General features: G+C 39.6%; 1 protein-coding gene and 1 pseudogene across 1 annotated transcript; both read left to right on the forward strand.

Annotated features, from left to right (window-relative positions):
* Window positions 1-9267, forward strand: part of LOC149550357 (uncharacterized) — a 67329-nt pseudogene extending 58062 nt beyond the window's left edge.
* A 4483-nt stretch (window positions 9268-13750) lies between these two features.
* LOC149550358 (9-cis-epoxycarotenoid dioxygenase NCED4, chloroplastic-like) lies at window positions 13751-15547 on the forward strand. The gene has a single exon (XM_089794462.1). It carries the CDS (start codon window positions 13751-13753, stop codon window positions 15545-15547), a length of 1797 nt encoding a protein of 598 aa, XP_089650588.1.
* Window positions 15548-19959: the final 4412 nt, after the last annotated feature.

Consider the following 19959-nt stretch of genomic DNA (forward strand, 5'->3'; position numbering starts at 1 on the left):
CCACTCCCTCTCCCACCACCTACTAGCTCTCTCTCAAGTTCTCTATCTCCCTCTCTACTCTCTCTTTCCCCCATCCCCTACTCTTACTCTCTCTCTCTCTCTCTCTCTCTCTCTCCAATCCCCAACTCTCTCTCACACTCTCTCCCATCCCCTACTCTCTCTCACACTCTCTCCCATCCTTTCACTCTATCTCTCTCATCCCATACTCTCTCTCTGCCACCTCCTACTCTCTCTCACACTCTTTTCCATCCTTTCACTCTGTCTCTCCCATCCCATACTCTCTCTTTGCCACCTCTTACTCTCTCTCACACTCTCACACGCTCTCCCATCTCCTACTCTCTCTCTCTTTCACACACACACACACACACACACACACACACACACACACACACACACCCATCCCCCCTCTCTCTTATCTCCCATCCCCTACTCTCTAGATTTGTCACACACACTCCCATCCCCCTCTCTTTATCTCCCTCTCCCTACTCTCTCTCACACTGTCTCCCATTCCCTACTCTCTCTCACTCTCACTGTCTCATGTCCCCTACTCTCTCTCTCTCTCTCTCTCTCTCTCTCTCTCTCTCTCTCTCTCTCTCTCTCTCTCTCCCATCTTGTTCTCTCTCTCTCTCTCTCTCTACCACCTCCTACTCTCTCTCACACTCTCTCCCATCCCCTACTCTCTCTTACACACACTCCCATCCCCCCCTCTCTCCCTCTCCCACTCCCTCTCCCACTACCTTGTCTCTCTCTCTCTCTCCCATCTACTACTCTCTCTTTGTCTCTCTCTTGGGCTACTCTCTCTCTCCCCTCTCTCATCCCATAAGCTCTCTCTTTTATAGATACACACTCCCATCCCCCCCTCTCTCTCCCCTCTCCCATCCCTTACTCTCTAGATATCTCACATGCACTCCCATCCCTCTCTTTCCTACTCTCCCATTCCCTCTCCCACTACCTACTATCTCTCTCTCCCTCTCTACTCTCTCTCTCCCATCCCCTACTCTCTCTCTCTCTCTCTCTCTCTCTCTCTCTCTCTCTCTCTCTCTCTCTCCCATCCCCAACTCTCTCTTACACTCTCTCCCATCCCCTACTCTCTCTCACACTCTCTCTCCCATCCTTTCACTATGTCTCTCCCATCCCGTACTCTCTCTCTGCCACCCCCTACTCTCTCTCTCACTCTCTCCCATCCTTTCACTCTATCTATCCCATCTCGTAATATCTCTCTCTTCCACCCCCTGCTCTCTCTCTCACTCTCTCCCATCCTTTCACTCTATCTCTCCCATCCCATACTCACTCTCTTTGCCACCCCCTACTCTCTCTCACACTCTCACACTCTCTCTCTTTCACAAACACACACACACACACACACACACACACACTCCCATCCCCTTCTTTCTATCTCTGTCTCCCTACTCTCTCTCACTCTCTCCCATCCCCTACTCTCTCACACTCTCTCCCATCCTTTACTCTCACTCTCTCCCTCTCCCACCGCCTACTCTCTATCCTCCATCCCCTACTCTCTCTCTCCCCTCTCCCATGACCTACTCTCTCTCTTTCACACACACACACACACACACACACACACACACACACACTCTTATCCCCCCACTCTCTTCTCTCCCATCCCTTACTCTCTAGATCTGTCACACACACTCCCATCCCCCTATCTCTCTCCCTTTCCCTCTCCTACCGCCTACTATCTCTCTCTCTCTCTCTCTCAAGTTCTCTTTCTCCCTCTCCACTCTCTCTCTCTCTCCCATTCCTTACTTTCACTCTCTCTCTCTCACTCTCCCATCCTGTATGAGCTCTCTTTGCCACCACCTACTCTCTCTCACACTCTCACACTTTCTCCCATCCCCTACTCTATATCTCTTACACACATTCCCATTCCCCCTCTCTCTCTCTCCCTCTCTTGCTCCCTCTCCCATAGCCTACTCTCTCTCCCCCATCCCCTACTCTCTCTCCCCTCTCCCATCCTCTACTCTCTCTATCTTTCATAGACACACACACTCCCATCCCCACTCCCTCTTGTACTGCCTACTATCTCTCTCTCAAGTACTCTCTCCCTCTCTATTTTCTCTCTCCCATCCTCTATTCTCACTCTTTCTCTTCCATCCCCTACTCTCTCTCTCTCCCATCCCCTACTCTCTCTCTCTCTCTCACCCCCATCTCATACAAGGTCTCTCTGTCACCCCCTACTCTCTCTCAAACTCTCACACTCTCTCCCATCCCCTACTCTATCTCTCTTATACACATTCCCATTCCCCCTCTCTCTTTATCGCACTCCCTCTCCCACTACCTACTCTCTCCCATCCCCTACTCTATCTCTCTTACACACTTCCATTTCCCCTCTCTCTCCCTCCCATTCCCTCTCCCACTGCCTACTATCTCTCTCTCACTCTCTCACTCTCTCCCTCTCTCTCCCATCCCCTACTCTCACTCTCGCTTTGCCACCCCCACTCTCTCTCACACTCTCACACTCTCTCCCATCCCCTACTTACTCTCTTACACACATCCCATCCCCCCTCTCTCCCCCTCTCCCACTCCCTCTACCATTTCCTACTCTCTTTCTCTCCCATCCCCTACTCTCTCTATCTCTCTCCCCCCTCTCTCATTTCCTACTCTCTCTCTTTTACACACACACACACACCCATCCACCCTCTCTCCTCTCCCATCCCCTACTTTGTCTCTCACTCGCTCTCCCTCTCCCACTCCCTCTCTACTGCCTACACACACTCTCTCTCTCTCACTCTCACTCTCACTCTCACTCTCACTCTCACTCTCACTCCCACTCACTCTCACTCTCACTCTTACTCTCTCTCTCTCTCTCTCTCTCTCTCTCTCTCTCTCTCTCTCTCCTACCCCCTACTCTCTCTCTTTCTCTCTTACACACATTTCCATTCCCCCTCTTTCCCCCTCTCACACTCCCTCTCCCATTGCCTACTCTCTCTCTCATCCCCTACTCTCTCTTGAGCTACTCTGTCCCTTTCCCATTGCCTACTCTCTCTTTCACACACATGCACTCCCATCCTTCTCTCTCTCACTCTCCCTCTCCCACTTTGTCTCTCACCGCCTACTCTCTCTCTCCCCCATCCCTACTCTCAATTTCTCTCTCCCAACCTACACTCTCTCTCCCATCCCCTACTTTTAATCTCTCTCCCCCATCCCGTACTCTCTCTTTGCCACCCCTACTCTCTCTCACACTTCCTCTCTCTCCCATCTTGTACTCTCTCTACCACCCCTACTCTCTCACACTTCCTCTCTCTCCCATCCTGTACTCTCTCTGCCATCCCTACTCTTTCTAACTCCCTCTCTCCCCTATCCCATCCCCTACTTTCTCTCTATCTCTTTCTCTCTCTCTCTCTCTCTCTCTCTCTCTCTCTCTCACTCACACACACACACACACACACACACACACACACACACACATAGCCATTTCCCCACCCCCTAGCTCTCTCTTGTGCTTGCATTGCAATTTAGGCCTCAATAGTGCGTGCACACTACAACGCGTGCATGCTATAGGGCACACATGCTATTAAAAGCTTTGCATTAAAACCAAGCCTAAGGCTTGGTTTTGCCTTGGAGATCCAACCCAAAGGTTTGGAGTTCATAAACAAGTTTGAGACATGTTTTCCAGCAAACATATAAAAAATGATTGATTTTTCTTATGTCCTCTCCTTCAAGATTCCTAATGGTTGGGTATCGATAAGATTAGGTTACATGGCATTATAGGTCTCTGTGTTAGCTATCTAACCATATAATTTATTTTAAAATTTGAACTATTTCAAGCCTTTCATCTATAATTTCTTTTGAATGTATGTTCATTTTTTGTCAAAAACCACCATGTACTAATTGGGCTATAGATTTTAGCTCGTTCATCAAATTTTGCAACAACTTAGTTTTTTAGAAACTAGACTCCATTCTACACACTTTGAAAAAAAGAAGTTTTGATTTTAGATTAGTTTTCAATTATTTCTAGGGGGAGTACACATATATTTCACATTTTTGGGATGTGTCTAGTTAAAAAATTCATTAAAAAAAGTACACATTATAAAATTACCCGAAAAATCTGGGATAAACTACATAGTGTTAAGTAACTTTTGACCAGAGCGATTAAAGAATTTCAAAAAAAAGGTTAAAATTTTAGGGGGGCCACACTTTGTACAGTGTTATGTTTTTTTGGAATAAATAGTACCACTTTTTGTGGCCCCCTTTTTTGAGGACCTAAAACTAAACCATTTTGAAATTTTTTTAGTAGTTTAGAAACTAGATTCAAAGGACTATGACTTTTTTTTTTGTCATATCTTAAAATTTTGAGTGTAACTATCTTCAAATTCTTGTTGAAGTTTAGAAATTGCTGATTTCAATAAAAAGGTGTCCACTTATACCTCCCTTTTGGCACCACAACTTGGTGTACTTACTCCACATTGTCATCACCTCCATAGATATCTTTTAGCTTGTTCCATATAGAAAAGATAGTTTTGCAGTCTTTGATATCATCAAATTCTTCATGGCTTAGGGCAGATGCAATGTCTATCATCATGGTGTTATGAGTCTTCTTCTTAGCAATGTCATTGACAAATAATGTACTAGCAGGGGTTACATATTCTTCATCAAGGTATTTCAATCCTGTATCTCCAATGGAAGCTAGGTGGAGTCTCATGAGACCTTGCCATGCTGAAAAGCTATCCCTGTTAAGCCTTGGAATTTCCCTCTTGTAAGACATCCTGATCTTTGGCTTAGATCCTTGAAATCCTTCTCGGAAGCACCAAATATGCTTTAATACCAATTGTTAGAAATATAGATGGAGTAACTGAGGGGGGGGGGGGGGGGGGGTGGTGAATTAGTTACCACAAAAAAAAATCCACAAATCCCTTAAATGTCTTATAAAACTAGTTATTGTTGTCACTCGGTAACCACATAGAAAAATATTGTAACTCGGTAGATGTAGTGTATGTTATTTTAATAGAACTTAAACATTCATAGTGATTAACATGCAATCATAAAAAAAAAACATGAACACATGAGACACCAAATTTAATGTGGAAACCCAATATGGGAAAAACCACCAAATAACTAGCTATTGATTTTCACTCTTCTGAAGTGAGCCCTATCAGGAGCCAACCCTGTTAAAGGTTATAAAGCACACTGTTAGGTGTGACCTTGTTAGAGGATTTGATCACCCTACTAGGAGTGGCCTTGCTAGAGGACTTTAGAACAATTTAGTAGAATTGTCACCTTGTTAGAGGATTTACAAAATGGTTGTTAGACCAACTCTATTAAGAGATTTAGAAATCACTGCTACAATGGTGAGAAAGTAACAATGACTTGACCTGAATGAGATGCAACTGAATTGTTGATACAGATCTTAGTTCTTCTTCACTAGACCCTCCCTAATTGAATAATACTTTGCTACTCCTCAAGGATATTTGATCCTTCTTCAAAATTTTCTCACACTTTCCTCTTCACACAATCAACACACTTGCATGCTCCCTCATTACACACTTTAGAATTCTCAACTTGACCTTTTATTTATACCTTACAAATTGTCAAGTCAGCTCATTTACAAGTTACATTTATCAATAATCATTACCTCATTCGGCTACAAGTATTAAATCAAATGATTAAACTTTATTTCCTAAAACAATGAAATCCTTCATTGGCCAACCCTGCTCGGTAAACACTATTCCAAAACTAATTTCTAGTGTTAACCAACCAAATTTTAGTTAACACTGTGAACTTCACAAAATCCTATGGAGATCGAGTGAACTCGGTAAACCTGTCTTTCCTTTGTTAACCTTGTGAGTTTGGTTACCACTGACTTGTGCCACAGAATCCTTCGATGCTCAAGTGAGCGTGGTAGAAACTATTTCCACAGAGTAATTTTTAGGAATGCTCGGTAGACTCTGGAATTTTATTTGCTGACCAATTAGGCTTTCTTAGACTCTGTCTGCCAACTGATATGACATTTGGGTAACATCAAAGACAACAATTGAACAATTGTATCCAACACAAGTATCATCATTTGATGTTCATTGTTCAACTAATGGAATAAAAATCTATTAATATTCTAACTTCTTCAATCTTCTTCTTCTTCTTCATATTCTTCTTCTTCTTCTTCTTCATCTCTAGCATTAGTTTAATTTTTTAGAAAAATATATGAGCTTTTGACTATAGCTTGCTATTAGGAGAAGTTAAAGGGAGTTGTGACCTTATTACTGCCTGTACTGCAACAACTATACTCTGTTAGGGCATGATATACTACTAAGCAACATTCTTTTTGATCAACAAATATTTGAAGTTAAAAAAATGGCCATGCTTTTTGGTATGTTGTGATAACTTATGGATTTGCTATAGTCAAACAAGAAGAATCATTTTCTAGTTGTGTTTATGGGCCTTATTTTGATTTTGGAGCTCTTGAATAATCTATATCCATTTAAAATGAATGAAAATTGGATGATGTGAATATTAAAACTCTCAATTAGCAGAAGTAGCACTAATGAATCAGTTCTTTTTTTGCTATTGAGTGTGAATCTTAAAGACACATTATTTATTGTTTTCTTTTGACAAATTTCCTAATTGACTATTATTGATGATTTTGTGGCATGTATCTATGAATGAATAATCCTATTTACAAGGGTTATTCTTATTTTTGTCAGCATCCTTAACATTGAATTTATTTATTGCTTGTATTATGTAGACACACCTGGAGTCTGGTATGTATGGCAAGATTCATATGTTGATAAACTTAATAAAGCTTATGGAGGTTGGTGTAATGCATGTTTTATTTCTTTTTTCTTGAAATAAGATAGGATTTATGAGTGTTTATGATGACTTGGTCTTAGTTAACCATTTTGTTCTCATTTAGGGGATGGTTTATTGATGGAAAAGTAGTTCTGAGGCCTTCTGAGAGGGAGAAATTGATTAATGGTGATCCTGGCAAGACAATGGACTTTGGATGACACATTGCCATGAGTTTAGCAATAATGAAAGTCTCATCTCCAGTCTTGTAGGGAAAAAAATATGTAATCAACATACTAGAAGTCTTAAAAGTCATACTACAAGAAGCAATTATGGTGCAATGATCCCAGTGAATTCAATTTAAAAGAAAAATGTTCAAAAACAGAATACTACATCACTAATAATGATCATAGACAAACTTGCAAAAAAAAGCATAAAGAATACCCAGTCTAGGGGATTCGAAAGCACCATTAATTATATGCAAAATTGCACTGCTACAATTGAATGCAAGAATGGCACTCTCTGCTTGCATCAACAAAAAGTATGATTTAATAGATTTAAGTAATGTCTTCCCTGCAAATAGCAGATAATAAAAAAATTTAAATTGGTTTATGAAAAACATGCCAACTAACATACAAGGCATTCTATAGGAAAACACAACATCCATGGCTTAGGTAACCAAAAGTTGAATCAAATCACACATTTAATATCTTCCTAAAGCAATATCTTGACATGTATTCAAGCTATTTGTTAGATACTAGAAACAACCTCCAATCTATTTCTCAACAACATCCCTAATTTTGAGCAAGGACATGATAAACATCCTTCTGATGAATGTGCATGTTTCACAATAGAAAATTTACCTCAAATGACAACCATGTCTCATTTAATTAGTAATAACAACAAACTGAATGCTTTTAAAATTGGACTAACATTTACCTCTAATGTTTCTTTTGAAATAGTTATTTTTTCTTGATGAAAAAAGTCTAATTTGGTTGAAAAGCCATGGAATGGGGGTCATGTGGCTCCTCATTGTAGCTAGTCCACTGTCCACTAGTGAAAATACTTCATTCTAAGTATGAAAATCTTGAAATCGAAGAGAAAAATTAGCAGAGTTTGGCATTGACAAACATTATATTTTAATGAGGACAACTACAATAGAACTATAGTAATTAGACTCTCTCCAAGAAAACCATAAATACTAAGTGGAAACTGAAACAAAATGACTTGGAATGGACTACCTCTCTAGGTTCTGATGGCATACCTCCAACTTCAGCTAAACTCTCCAACTTTGGGTAAACTTGAGCAAGGGCATCAACTAAAAAATGGCTTGAATATGACTCTTTTTAAGAAGTTGAGTCTTTTAGCCTTTTTTAACATGTTCAAATCTTCTTAGTAAATCAATCCATCTGTAGCCCAAGTTCTATGTCAATTACTAGGATATATTACCACACAAATTAAAAAATCTATAGTTTAAAAGAATGTCAGGAAATTAGGAGATGAAGATATTCTCAAGAAATATGAGTCATCATGTGTGAAAGGAACTATATTGTAGGCAAGGATGAAAAAACATAGGTGCGTGATTCTGTGAAAGAAAATTCACGACCAACAACTGCTGACAATTTATTGAATAGCAAGATGGGTTAGGGCAGTGATAGTTTTTGGAGTGTTTGGACATAGTCAGTAGAATTCCTATGGAAAGGGGATGTGGAGTCATCATTTGGTGAGGTCCTTTGCATTGGGGATGATCTCTTGTTGATTAGGCTTATGAATCAGACTAGTCTTGTGCTGTAACATTTATCTAAAGGAACCATTTTGGAAATGATGCAAGCTTATAAACATTTCTTGTTGAAGCAAAAATTCTTGGGTTCAGTAATCCCGTGGATTCAATAGGTGATTTATCCAATGAACCTATACTAATAAGATGTGTATTCTTTTGTTTTAGTATAATGATAATTATAGTTTATTTTTTTAGCTAAAGGTTATATTTTTTGTTAATTTCGAAGATTATATCGATGTAGTCCCTTAAAACAATTACTATGACTACATCATTTACATGTAATCCCCCATCTCTTTGTTATCAAGAAATTGTAAGAGGTCTTTTTAAATATTATATCCCTCAACATTTGCACGATTGTCATAAAGACTGGTCCAGATCAATGGTGTGGTTCACTAATTTTTGTTTCAAATCTAGGATATCTTCTATGCCCAACATTTAATTTAATTTTCTCCAAATTTCTGCACACGTATCCAAACCAAATCACCATTTTGAAAGAAATAACCAATATAAGTTTCTTATATTATTTCATTTATATTACATTTTTTCTTGATGTTCAAGTTATTGACTTGATCGCAAACAATGGCTCAGATTATCTGGGCCTCTCTCTTGATGTAAATAAAGACATGTTATCAGCCTTACAAGAGGCTTTGTCAAAGCATTTTTCTAATTCTTCAAATGGAAACTTCATTGCTAAGAGTGCATCCAAGTTGTCTGTTCTTTGGATGGTGGACTCATTGAAAGGCAAGTAATTAGAAGAGCATAAAATATTTTTTGTGTCAGCACTGCTCTTTCTTCCAATGGAGATTGACAAAAAATGAGTCGAGAGCTTCTCTATGTTATCTTCTTTAGGCATGCAAATGTTCCAATTGAACAGTCGCTTCCACCAAAGAGTATGTTTTTCCTTTTTCATAGACACTAGTCCCATAGTCTTGTCAGACTCTCAACATTGTATCTATTGATAGAACTTGATATTTAAAACAAGTTATATTTCTTTCCAAACCCTATAATTTATCAGAAAGGTTACATTTATGAACAACACATCTGCAAGGAAGAGTGTCAATATTGAACATAAGACCAACATCAAACAATGATTGGCGTTGAGAGTAGCTAGCTGATTTTGTGACTATATATTCACCATTTAAACCTATTTATGATTTCAATTGCTATAAGAGTTTTATGAATCTCATTGATATGGCCATGTTGCAACTCACCTTTCAAAATTATCACAAACATCAGACTTTATTTTTCAAGGTTGGGATTGATTTCTTATATCTTAAACATATTTCAAAGCTAGAACTTAAATAAAAAGAATCAGTGAACACACAATCAATTTAGGATTGGCAACATTTTAATCCAAACTTGTTCCACTATCAGTACTCAAGAAAAATCCTGTTAACACTATTAGTCTATTTGACATAATGTTTTAGTATTGTTATTTATGACTAGTTCAAACCTTTGAATCATTAATAAAGATGAGTATCAAGATACACCTTGACCAAACACCATGCACAACTTCATTAACAAATAACGCCATGCGAACAACTTGATAGGCAGCCTTTGAACAAAAATATTTCACATTTATCACCTTAGGGTCAGCAACAAAGCTCCAAGACATAACTAAAGCTTGACTTGATGTCAAATCTCAAGCCTTCGCCCAATTCATGTGCAGGATTTTTGTTAATAATTGAGACACTAGAAATACTTGCTAATGAAATGCATTGATCCAAATACCCAGTCAATGGTCATATGCATGCAAGACTGAAGGATTCATTTGATTATTTGGAGAACATATGACCCAACATATAGGTAGGTAGTAAACTATACATTTGGCAAACATTGAAAATCGAAGTTTCCTTTATTGGGCATTCACAATAAGCACAGAATAATTCCCCCTCACAATATATACATGTTTCTTCACAAAGCACAAGATAAAATCGTTTAAAAGAAAACATAAGATAATATTACCAGTCACTATGGTATAGAGCCTGGATTTCGAACTTCCCTCTATTCATAGAGTTCTTGGATGGTTAGGACTAGTTTCTCAAACCAAATGTTCCCAACCCACTTTAAAAAATTGGTGAATATAAGAAAATTTATTCTCCCACACCATGTCAAGTCATGTTGGCCTGCTCAGCCAAAAATATATAGGGTAGCTGATAGGCTTCTAGAGAACCACGAAAGCATAGAAGAGTTCGAGTAAACCCTAGCTTCAGAAAGCCCAAGCACTGACTGAGGATTCAAGTGTAGGATATCATCATATGACATCCTTACACACAAGATAATAATGCAGAAGAAAACCCTTACACAACTCTAGCTCCTTTGCGCACTCCATCAAAAATTGAAAATGTTTTTTCGTTTTAAAGTTAAGCTCGTGTTGGTCGAAATTTCAACCAACATGTGCTTAGATTTTGAAAAAAATGAAATTTTTTCTTCTACAATCCGACCAACCTAAATCTTTTTAATTGATGGTCAAAAATTTTGGTAGAAAAATGAGGTCAAATGTAGTAGTGCTAATATCGATGTTAACCATAATAGTACCTCTAATTCTATTAAATTTAATAATTTTTAGCCATAACCCTACTACAATTATTTTTTAATTTGATTTTACATTGATAATTGTTATCCTAATAGTATCCTTGATTGCAACTATAACACTAACATGAACCATAATTGTAACACTAACCATAATAGTAACCCTTGCAACTACATATTTAAATATTAAAAATCATAAAATGTTTACCATATTGGGCCACTACTACTACTAGCTTATATATACTTATATATATTACCTTGTGAGAAATCCTTCTCAAGACACTCATTGTAATCAAATTGCAAGGTGCAAAGCGCCTTGAGAAGGATTACTCTTGATGTATTATATATATTTAAATATATATATACTAGTTTTTAGTACATAGTTTTTGCACAAATTATAAAATTTAGCATAAATCCTTCCAAAAATTCCTAAAATAAATATCCTATCTTCATTTCTAAAAATCCATCTGTAAGAATTTTTTTTTAGATACTTTAACTAAATGCATTAGATTTTATAAGAAAATAGATTTGAAAAATAAAAATATTTGCTTATAATTGATTCATTTAAAAAAAAACTAATTAACTAACAAAACTCAAAACTCATTGTAGTAGTTCTATGCCTATTTAGAGACCTAATATTTTTCATTATCTATTAAATATTAAACACCTAACAACACATCTTCACAGACCAAGAACTACGAGATCACCTTTTATTCTAGGGTGACGGAAGGATCATATCATTCGAATTCATGCTTTTTTCTTTGTGTAGGATGCGGGAAATATAGTAAGTATATGTCCGGCCGGGAGACTTTTTCTTTCTAAACCTAAAATAGTGGATAGTTAAATACTTGCTCGGTCTTTGACTCATTCAATTACTATGAACAATTTCCAGATCAGTAGATTAGGAAATGTGTAGAATACAATTTTTTATAATTGAAATAGTGCATATATTACAAGAAGGGCAGCAAAGACTTCCAGAGAAATATAAACTCTGTCCGATATTGTACTCATAAAAAAATAATAAGCAAGATGGCTACCACGTTTATAACAACCTACACACAACACTTACACGTGTAGATTTGTTATCTCTAACTATATTTTATTTATATAATATAAATTGTTCGTTTTAATAATCGATTATCTATTATAGATTAAAGGGTGACCTGATCTCCCACAGAATTCTCATATTTCATCTTTGTGAGCATCACCTAGAGCCAATGAATGCGAAGTGTTCCATTTGTTTTCTTGAGAAATAATCACTCACTACTCACTACTCACAATATATTAGTAAAACTCATAATATAAGAGTCAATGAGTTTTGAGTAGAAACTCCAAATCTACGTTAACATTTTTGAATAGTTGTTAACAACAACAAACGAAAAAACTTGCCCACAAAATTTAAGCTCATCTCTCCCCGACATCGTTGTTAGGAATGGAGACGAGTGATGATAGAAGCCGTATCGGCCATGTAAAAGAGGGATCGAACACACGTGAATAGAGTGTGGAGAGCACACTCGCATTTTGGCACTAACGTTAATAGACGTAAAATGTGGGTCGACAAAACACTAGCCCAGACAAAAGAAACCTATCAAAACTCGAAACAATTTCCCTTCAATTTATGGAGAAAAATCCAACTGACCGCAAAAATCTTGTATCTTTCTAGTCAGACGTAGACCGCCAATTGTAACTGAGGATAAGAGGTTCTAAATTTTAGTTTTTTCATATTCATGCTCTTGTTTACTTTCCATAAAAATAACTGTTTTTCAGAAAGCTCGTTTAAAATTTGATAATTGGATGAGAACAATTAATTTTGAGTAGGAAAAATGAAACATTTGGACCATTCCTGTAACTAAAAGAATTGTGTCACTTAGATATCTACTCTCAAGATTTCTTACTCTTCGAATTTGTTTAAACCAAATACAACGGACGCACCAAACGTAGCTACCTATATCATCATTTTAAAAATGGCATTTCTCAAGTCAGATCTGTAAATCTACTCGAAACCAAAAACATAAAATCGGCCACAAGCACAGCCAATTAAAACTAGCCACGTCGCCGGAGACAACAGGGACAAGCCATTGACAGAGCATACTCATCCAAATGTCTTCCCCACGAAAAGCCTCATGCGAATCCCGCACCGAAAAAAACACAGAAACATACTACGACGTGCTGAGCCAATGTGACAACGTGGCCTAAACGAAAATTTATAACCTTTGTTTGGATCCCTGAAATGAACAGCGCCGTTCAACTGAGTTGATCACAATTACAAAAATCGGAAAAAGTGCAGAACTTTCCAGACTGTTAGTCATCTGCGAAACCTTGTGATGTGCGGGAGCTTCAGGTGCCCGCGTAGGAACCTGTTGTAACACTCCCCCCAAACAAGAGTGGACAGGTGTCAACCCACGTACCAGCTGTCTATAAAAACGCATAGCAAAAGGCCTCTCCCCAAACACCCCCGGACGGGTGTCACTCCTCTAATGTCAATGCTATATATCTGTGTGTGTATATGTACCAGACAACTATTTTTTCATGTCGTATTTCAGCACACCCACTTTCTAGACTTTTCTCGTCCTTGTTGAAATTCCACTTTTTAAAGCACTACATATAGTAACTGAAGTTACATTTATACATACATCTGTTTGTGAGAGAGCTTTGACGGCGTAGAGGTGGAGAGAAAAAGAGAGAGAGAGAAAGGTGGTGATGGCGTGTGAATGCTTTCATGGCGGCGTTGCTGCAGGGAGAGTGCAGAATTACTTGCAGAACAACAAAGCATGGAGCGTACGAAGAAGGGCGAGCTGCAGGCCCTTCAAATTCGAGCTCAAAATGAACCCGAATCGGTCCCGGGCGGTCACGGTTTTGAACTCCATGGCAAGCTCGTGGAAGCTCAACGACCCAGCTCCGGACGACGAGCAGGCGGAGCTCGGTAAAGAAGTGAAGAAGTGGAGTTCGTTGCAAACATTGGCGGCAACCGTGCTGGACTCGGTGGAGAAGGCGGTGGTGAGGTTGGAGAGCCAGCGACCCATGCCGAGCTCCTGCGACCCGGCGGTTCAGCTCATTGGGAACTTCGGGCCCGTCCCGGAGAGGCCTGTGACGGAGGATTTGCCCGTCGAAGGGACAATCCCGCCGGAATTGGAGGGGACGTACCTTCGGAATGGAGCAAATCCGTTGTTCCAACCATCCGGTGGGCACCATCTCTTCGACGGCGACGGCATGATACATGCTGTCACCCTCCGCAGTGGCGGGAAGGCGAGCTATGCATGCCGGTTCACCGAGACGGAGCGGCTTGTGATGGAGCGACGGGTCGGGCGTAGTTTGTACCCCAAGCCCATCGGCGAGCTGCATGGACATGCAGGGCTTGCGCGGCTCATGCTCTACTTTGCTCGTGCCCTTTGCGGGCTCATCGACCCTGCAAAGGGCACGGGCGTGGCCAATGCTGGCCTTGTCTACTTTGACAACCGGCTCCTTGCCATGTCAGAGGACGACAAGCCATATGTGATTGAGATCACGGACTCTGGCGACTTGCGCACCATGGGACGATTCGACTTCAATGGACAGCTGTCCGAGTCGATGATCGCGCACCCGAGCATCGACCCGCGGACTGGCGAGCTCTTTGTGGTGAGCTACAATGTCCTGCACCGGCCATACCTCAAGTACTTCCGGTTCGGGCCCGACGGGTGCGCGCCCCCGCCCGTCGACATCACGCTCCATGAGCCCACCATGATCCACGACTTCGGAGTCACGGAGAACCACATCGTTGTGCCGGACCAGCAAATGGTGTTCGACCTCAGCCGGATGTTGAAGGGCGGGTCGCCCGTTTTGTACGCCGAGGAGAAGATCCCCCGGTTCGGCGTCCTGCCACGGTACGACGGCGACGAGAAGAGAATGCTCTGGATCGACGTGCCGGGATGCTTCTGCTTCCACCTTTGGAACTCGTGGGAGGAAAATGACGGCGACGAGATCGTCGTGATCGCCTCGTGCATGACGCCGCCGGACGGAATATTCAAAGAACATCCCGGCGAGTCGTTCAGGAGCATTTTGTCGGAGATAAGGCTCGACCTTAGATCCGGGTCCTCTTCCCGGCGGGAGATCGTCGCCGGAATGAACTTGGAAGCCGGGCAGATCAACAGAAACTACGTCGGAGTTCCAACGCGGTTCGTCTACATGGCAATCGTGGAACCGTGGCCGAGAGTTTCCGGGATCGCGAAAGTGGATTTGCAGAGGAAGGAAGTGGTCGGAAAAGTGGTGTTCCCGGAGGGGTGTTATGGCGGGGAGCCTTATTTTGTCCCCCGGCGGCCGGATTCTTCAGAGGACGACGGTTTTCTGGTGACTTTTGTGCACAACGAGAGAAGTGGGAAATCAGAATTTCTGATTCTTGACGCGAAAACTGAGGGCCTGGATAAACTGGCCTCTGTGAAATTGCCGTCAAGAGTGCCCTACGGTTTCCATGCAACTTTTGTCCCACGTCACGAGCTTCGCCGCCAGAAATGCTCTCCCTAGATCTGATTTTCTGGGGATTTGTAGAAAGAAGACAATAAAAATGAGTTGGGTCAAAACCCAAAAACCCAGTTCTCATAATGTAGATTTTGTTATAAATATCATGTTCCTCTCTGTGCTTGTCACTTATTTTATGACAGGCTCCAATTTTGTATTCGTGGAAAGAGTTTTTTATAATAATAATGGCCGCCGTTTCCTTATGTCGCTTTTTGCTGCAGGAGCAGCTACAGGTGCTGGGCACAGGTATAATGTTTACAGTAAACTAAAACACATTTAGATTGTTTTTTATCATTCTGCTTTATATTATTTTACGGTTTAGCTGGCTATTTAGCCACCACCTTTACCTTTATCATGTTGGTGCGAACGGGGAAACCGTTTGCACTCTTTTGTGGGAGACAGCAGAATATCTTTTGTCAGAAACAAACATTGAATTTTCTCGGACTGAGCGGAGTGGAGTTTTCATTTTGTTTTCGGCGACAATCTGAAATGCGCTTTGAGAGTTGAACCAGGTCACGTGCAGCCATGTTTATCGCCGGGTCCTGCAAGTGTAAATAAATCTCTGACTTCTTTATCGCCGGCTCCTGCAAGTGTCAATAAATCTCATAAAGTGAACAGCATGATCAACTTTTGATTGACTTTTTGTATATTATTCTTTTTGCATTATTCAATAACAAAAAAAAAATGTAAATAAATCTCACTTCTTTTATCTGTTATAAGGCATGCATCTTATTGTAACTTTTCGTAGGAAGCCAATATACGTGGAACCTCTGCACTGGAAAGATACTCATAACAAAATAACCTTTCGAGAAAAATCATTACAAATAAAATTTCTAATATATTCATAACAAAAACTACATCATATTGTAAATTCCCCATTCCCCATGATATAATGATTACTACATCTTCATAAATATTTGTACATATATTTATGAATTTATGCTAGAAAAATACATTGTAACTTGAGAAATACCATTACATTAATTATTTTTGTTTCAAATCGTAAACAATTAGTAATATTGAATGGGAGGTGGGAATGGTGTGAGTGCTTCATCTTCAATCATATAGTCCTACGGACTTCCCAATGCTCCACTTCCCATACATGATCATAATAGAGTACCACATATGATGAGAATCTAATGGAGTCTACTGTAGAGTTGGTCATATATATATTGTGTATAATCTAATTCATGGCCAAAATTTAAAAAAATAAAACCATCTTTTTTTAAGATTAAAATTTCAAGGGAGTATACAAATGGAAACATATGGTCACATATTAATGTTACTTTTTTCCAACTTATATAATGAGATGTAAGAAATCATCTCTCAAAGTTAGAAGATATAAGACGAAGAAGATGGTTGGCAAATGTTTAATATATAGACTAATTATGCTACATAGTTAATGTTTACCTACTTCTTATGGTAGTAGGCTTAACTAACATTTACCTACATAGAAGTAAGTGTTGACCACATTAAGCTTGCACATATACATATAGTAGAGTTTACAAAAAAAATGAACATCTCTTGAAACGATGCAAAAGATTCTATGATTTACAATGTACACTTTGAGATTCTTGCAAAATAAACTAACTCCCATTCACCCCTAAATCGATGGATCTAATTTGGATGAAGAAAAACACCAAGTCTAATAGCTAAATGTAATCAAGGTTCACGAGAAACCATAGTTACACCACCCTAGGAGACAGGGGGATGGGGGGACAAGTTTTCGAGACTGGGGGACAGAGGGGCCTTGATTTGGGGATGGTGAGGGGATGGCGGGGGGATGGTGGTGGGGGGTGGCGGAGGGGGCAGGGGTGTATATACTATACATATGATACTTAAAATGCTAGTTATGAAAAGATGTACTACAATTATACAATATAGGATACAAAGATGTAGAAAACTTAAACATTGAATATTGCATTGAAGTTTTCAACTAGAACGTCATGATTCATGATCAAATGAAAAACAAACAATGAACATTGAACATTGAACATTGAATGATGAAGTACCGCTCCACCCTTGCCCACTCACAAGCAAGAATGCAAGAATATGGAGACCAAGAGAAATAAAAAAAATGCTCCACAAGCAATTTTATTATACTTGGAGATCCTTACAACACCCACAAGATGATATCAAGCTTCTCCTTGAGCTTCTCCTTCCACAACTTCTACTTCTCAAGTTTCTACTCCTCGGGCTTCACCTTGAGCTTCCACTCCTCAAGCTTCTCCTTGAGCTTCTACTCCTCAAGCTTCTCCTTGAGCTTCTATTTCTTGAACTTGATTACAAATGATAATAGGCCTTTCTTAAATAGGCACTTCTAACCCAAGACATTACAAACACAACCAATGTGGGATAAAAAGTAAATACAACTACCTTTAAATAATTATTAAATTCTCACCCAAATACAACTAAGCACCCAACAAATATTAAATACATGATTTATCCAAAACCTTCTAGAGTTTCCACATACACACTTCGATTAATGGAATGACAACTATTTTTATTATTTTCTATTTATGCCACCCATGCACCTTGAAAATAGAAATTCCTCTTTTCTCCTTTTTCCCTTATTTTATTTTTAAATTATTTTTCCTTCTATTTTCGTCACTTTCTCTCTCCTCCAGTTTTTTTTTTTTTTTTTTTTTTTAAATTTTACATTCAACATGTCTCCCCTTTATTTTGGATGCAAGATGCTCCTGCATCAGACTCCCCAGGTCCGAAAAGATGTTCTAATAGCTGGAAGAACATCTTTGGGATTCAGTACATAAATCCCAAACTGGTTCTTCACATATATGTCCTCCAAATCTTCAACTTGCACACTCTTTCCCTTGTTTTTCTTCTTCTCCTTTACATCCACCATAGGTGTTCTATAGGTTTGCTTCCCATGCTGATTTTCAATCTTCTCAAAATTTGCCAACTCAACTCGACTGCCAACACTCAGGTTTCTCCTACCGAGCGCTTCATTCTGCAAAGGAATCAAGGAAAACTTCCTACCACCTTTCTCAATGGTAAACACATTCCTAACACAATCATGCATAGCCCTGCAATCATACTGCCAAGGTCTACCAAGTAACACATGACAACTATTCATATCCACAATATCACACAATACTTGATCCTTATACTGCCCAATCTGAAAATCAACAAGACATTGTTCTCTCACTTCCAAAGCATGCTCACCTTGCAACCAACCAATCCTATAAGGACAAGGATGTCTCAATCTCTTCAAACCAAGTTTTTGAACCATCTCCTCAGCAACAAGGTTATCAGTACTACCACTATCTATAATCACCTTGCAAACTTTCCCACCAGACTTACAACAAGTTCTGAACAAACTAGTCCTCTGACAAGAATCCAATGTCTTCTTACCCATTAGTACTCGCCGAGCCAACAAACTTTCTCCTTCCTCAGGCTGATTTTCCTGGACTTCAACCTCATTCACAATAGTAGCTGTCCTACTAATAGAACATTCAAAAGATCTATGCCCTTCTTGACCACACTTGAAACAATTACCTCTGAATACACCTCCACCTGTCCTTCTTCTTTGTTCAATAGGTTTTGGTTCACCTTCTGCTTTTGGTTTAGCTTGTACCGAACTATCCTGCTTCTCCTTCCCTCGAGAACTACCTTGATTCTTCCTCTTTAGCTTTTCCTCTGCTCTCAAAGCATACTGATAAGCATCTTCCACTGTGAAAATATTTAGCATACCAACCTCATCCTGAATATTGAATCTCAAACCATTAATATACCGTGCTACCTTCTCCTTTGACAATTCTCTATGCCCAAACCGAATAGTCAACTTGTAGAACTCCTCAGTGTAATCCTTCACAGTCATATCCTTCTGTTTCAGATTCTGCAACATCTTAAACAATTCAAGTTCATAATCAGCCGGAATGAACTTTGCCTTTAACTTGGTCACCATCAATTTCCATCTAGTGATCTTCATTTCACCTTCCTCTTCTCTATCTCTTTGTAGTTCCTTCCACCAAAGAGCAGCATGTCCCTTCAACTTAGTTTGTGCCAACCTTACTCTCAATGGATCTTCAATACCCTCAAGCTCAAAGTAGTCCTCTAATTCACCAATCCAATCAATTAGGTCTTCAGGATTCAAAGTACCTAAAATATTAGAAACCTCCATCTTATGCTTCAACTTCAACTGAGATCCAGGTCGAGCAAACTGACTAGCCCTAATTCCAATAGGTCTCTCCTCATGATCACTTCTATCCTCACTAGTAGCTTCAAAGTCTTCAGCAACTTCGTCATATCTGTCTTCAGTACCCACATGCCTAGGTACACCACCCAAAGCACTCACAATTTCAGCAATCATGTCACTCTTTATCAATGCAATTTCTGATTTGACCTCTGCTCTTATCTTCTCTAAAATTCTTTCTTCAATCACTTCACTAAGGTCATCA

Source organism: Cupressus sempervirens, chromosome 7 (assembly GCF_028749045.1).
Source record: "Cupressus sempervirens isolate cs-2001-9-10 chromosome 7, ASM2874904v1, whole genome shotgun sequence".
In the NCBI taxonomy this organism is placed as follows: Eukaryota; Viridiplantae; Streptophyta; class Pinopsida; order Cupressales; family Cupressaceae; genus Cupressus; species Cupressus sempervirens.

Coding starts and splice junctions, on each gene's coding strand:
- LOC149550358 (XM_089794462.1), top strand. CDS start 13,751: ATGGCGTGTGAATGCTTTCATGGCGGCGTTGCTGCAGGGAGAGTGCAG.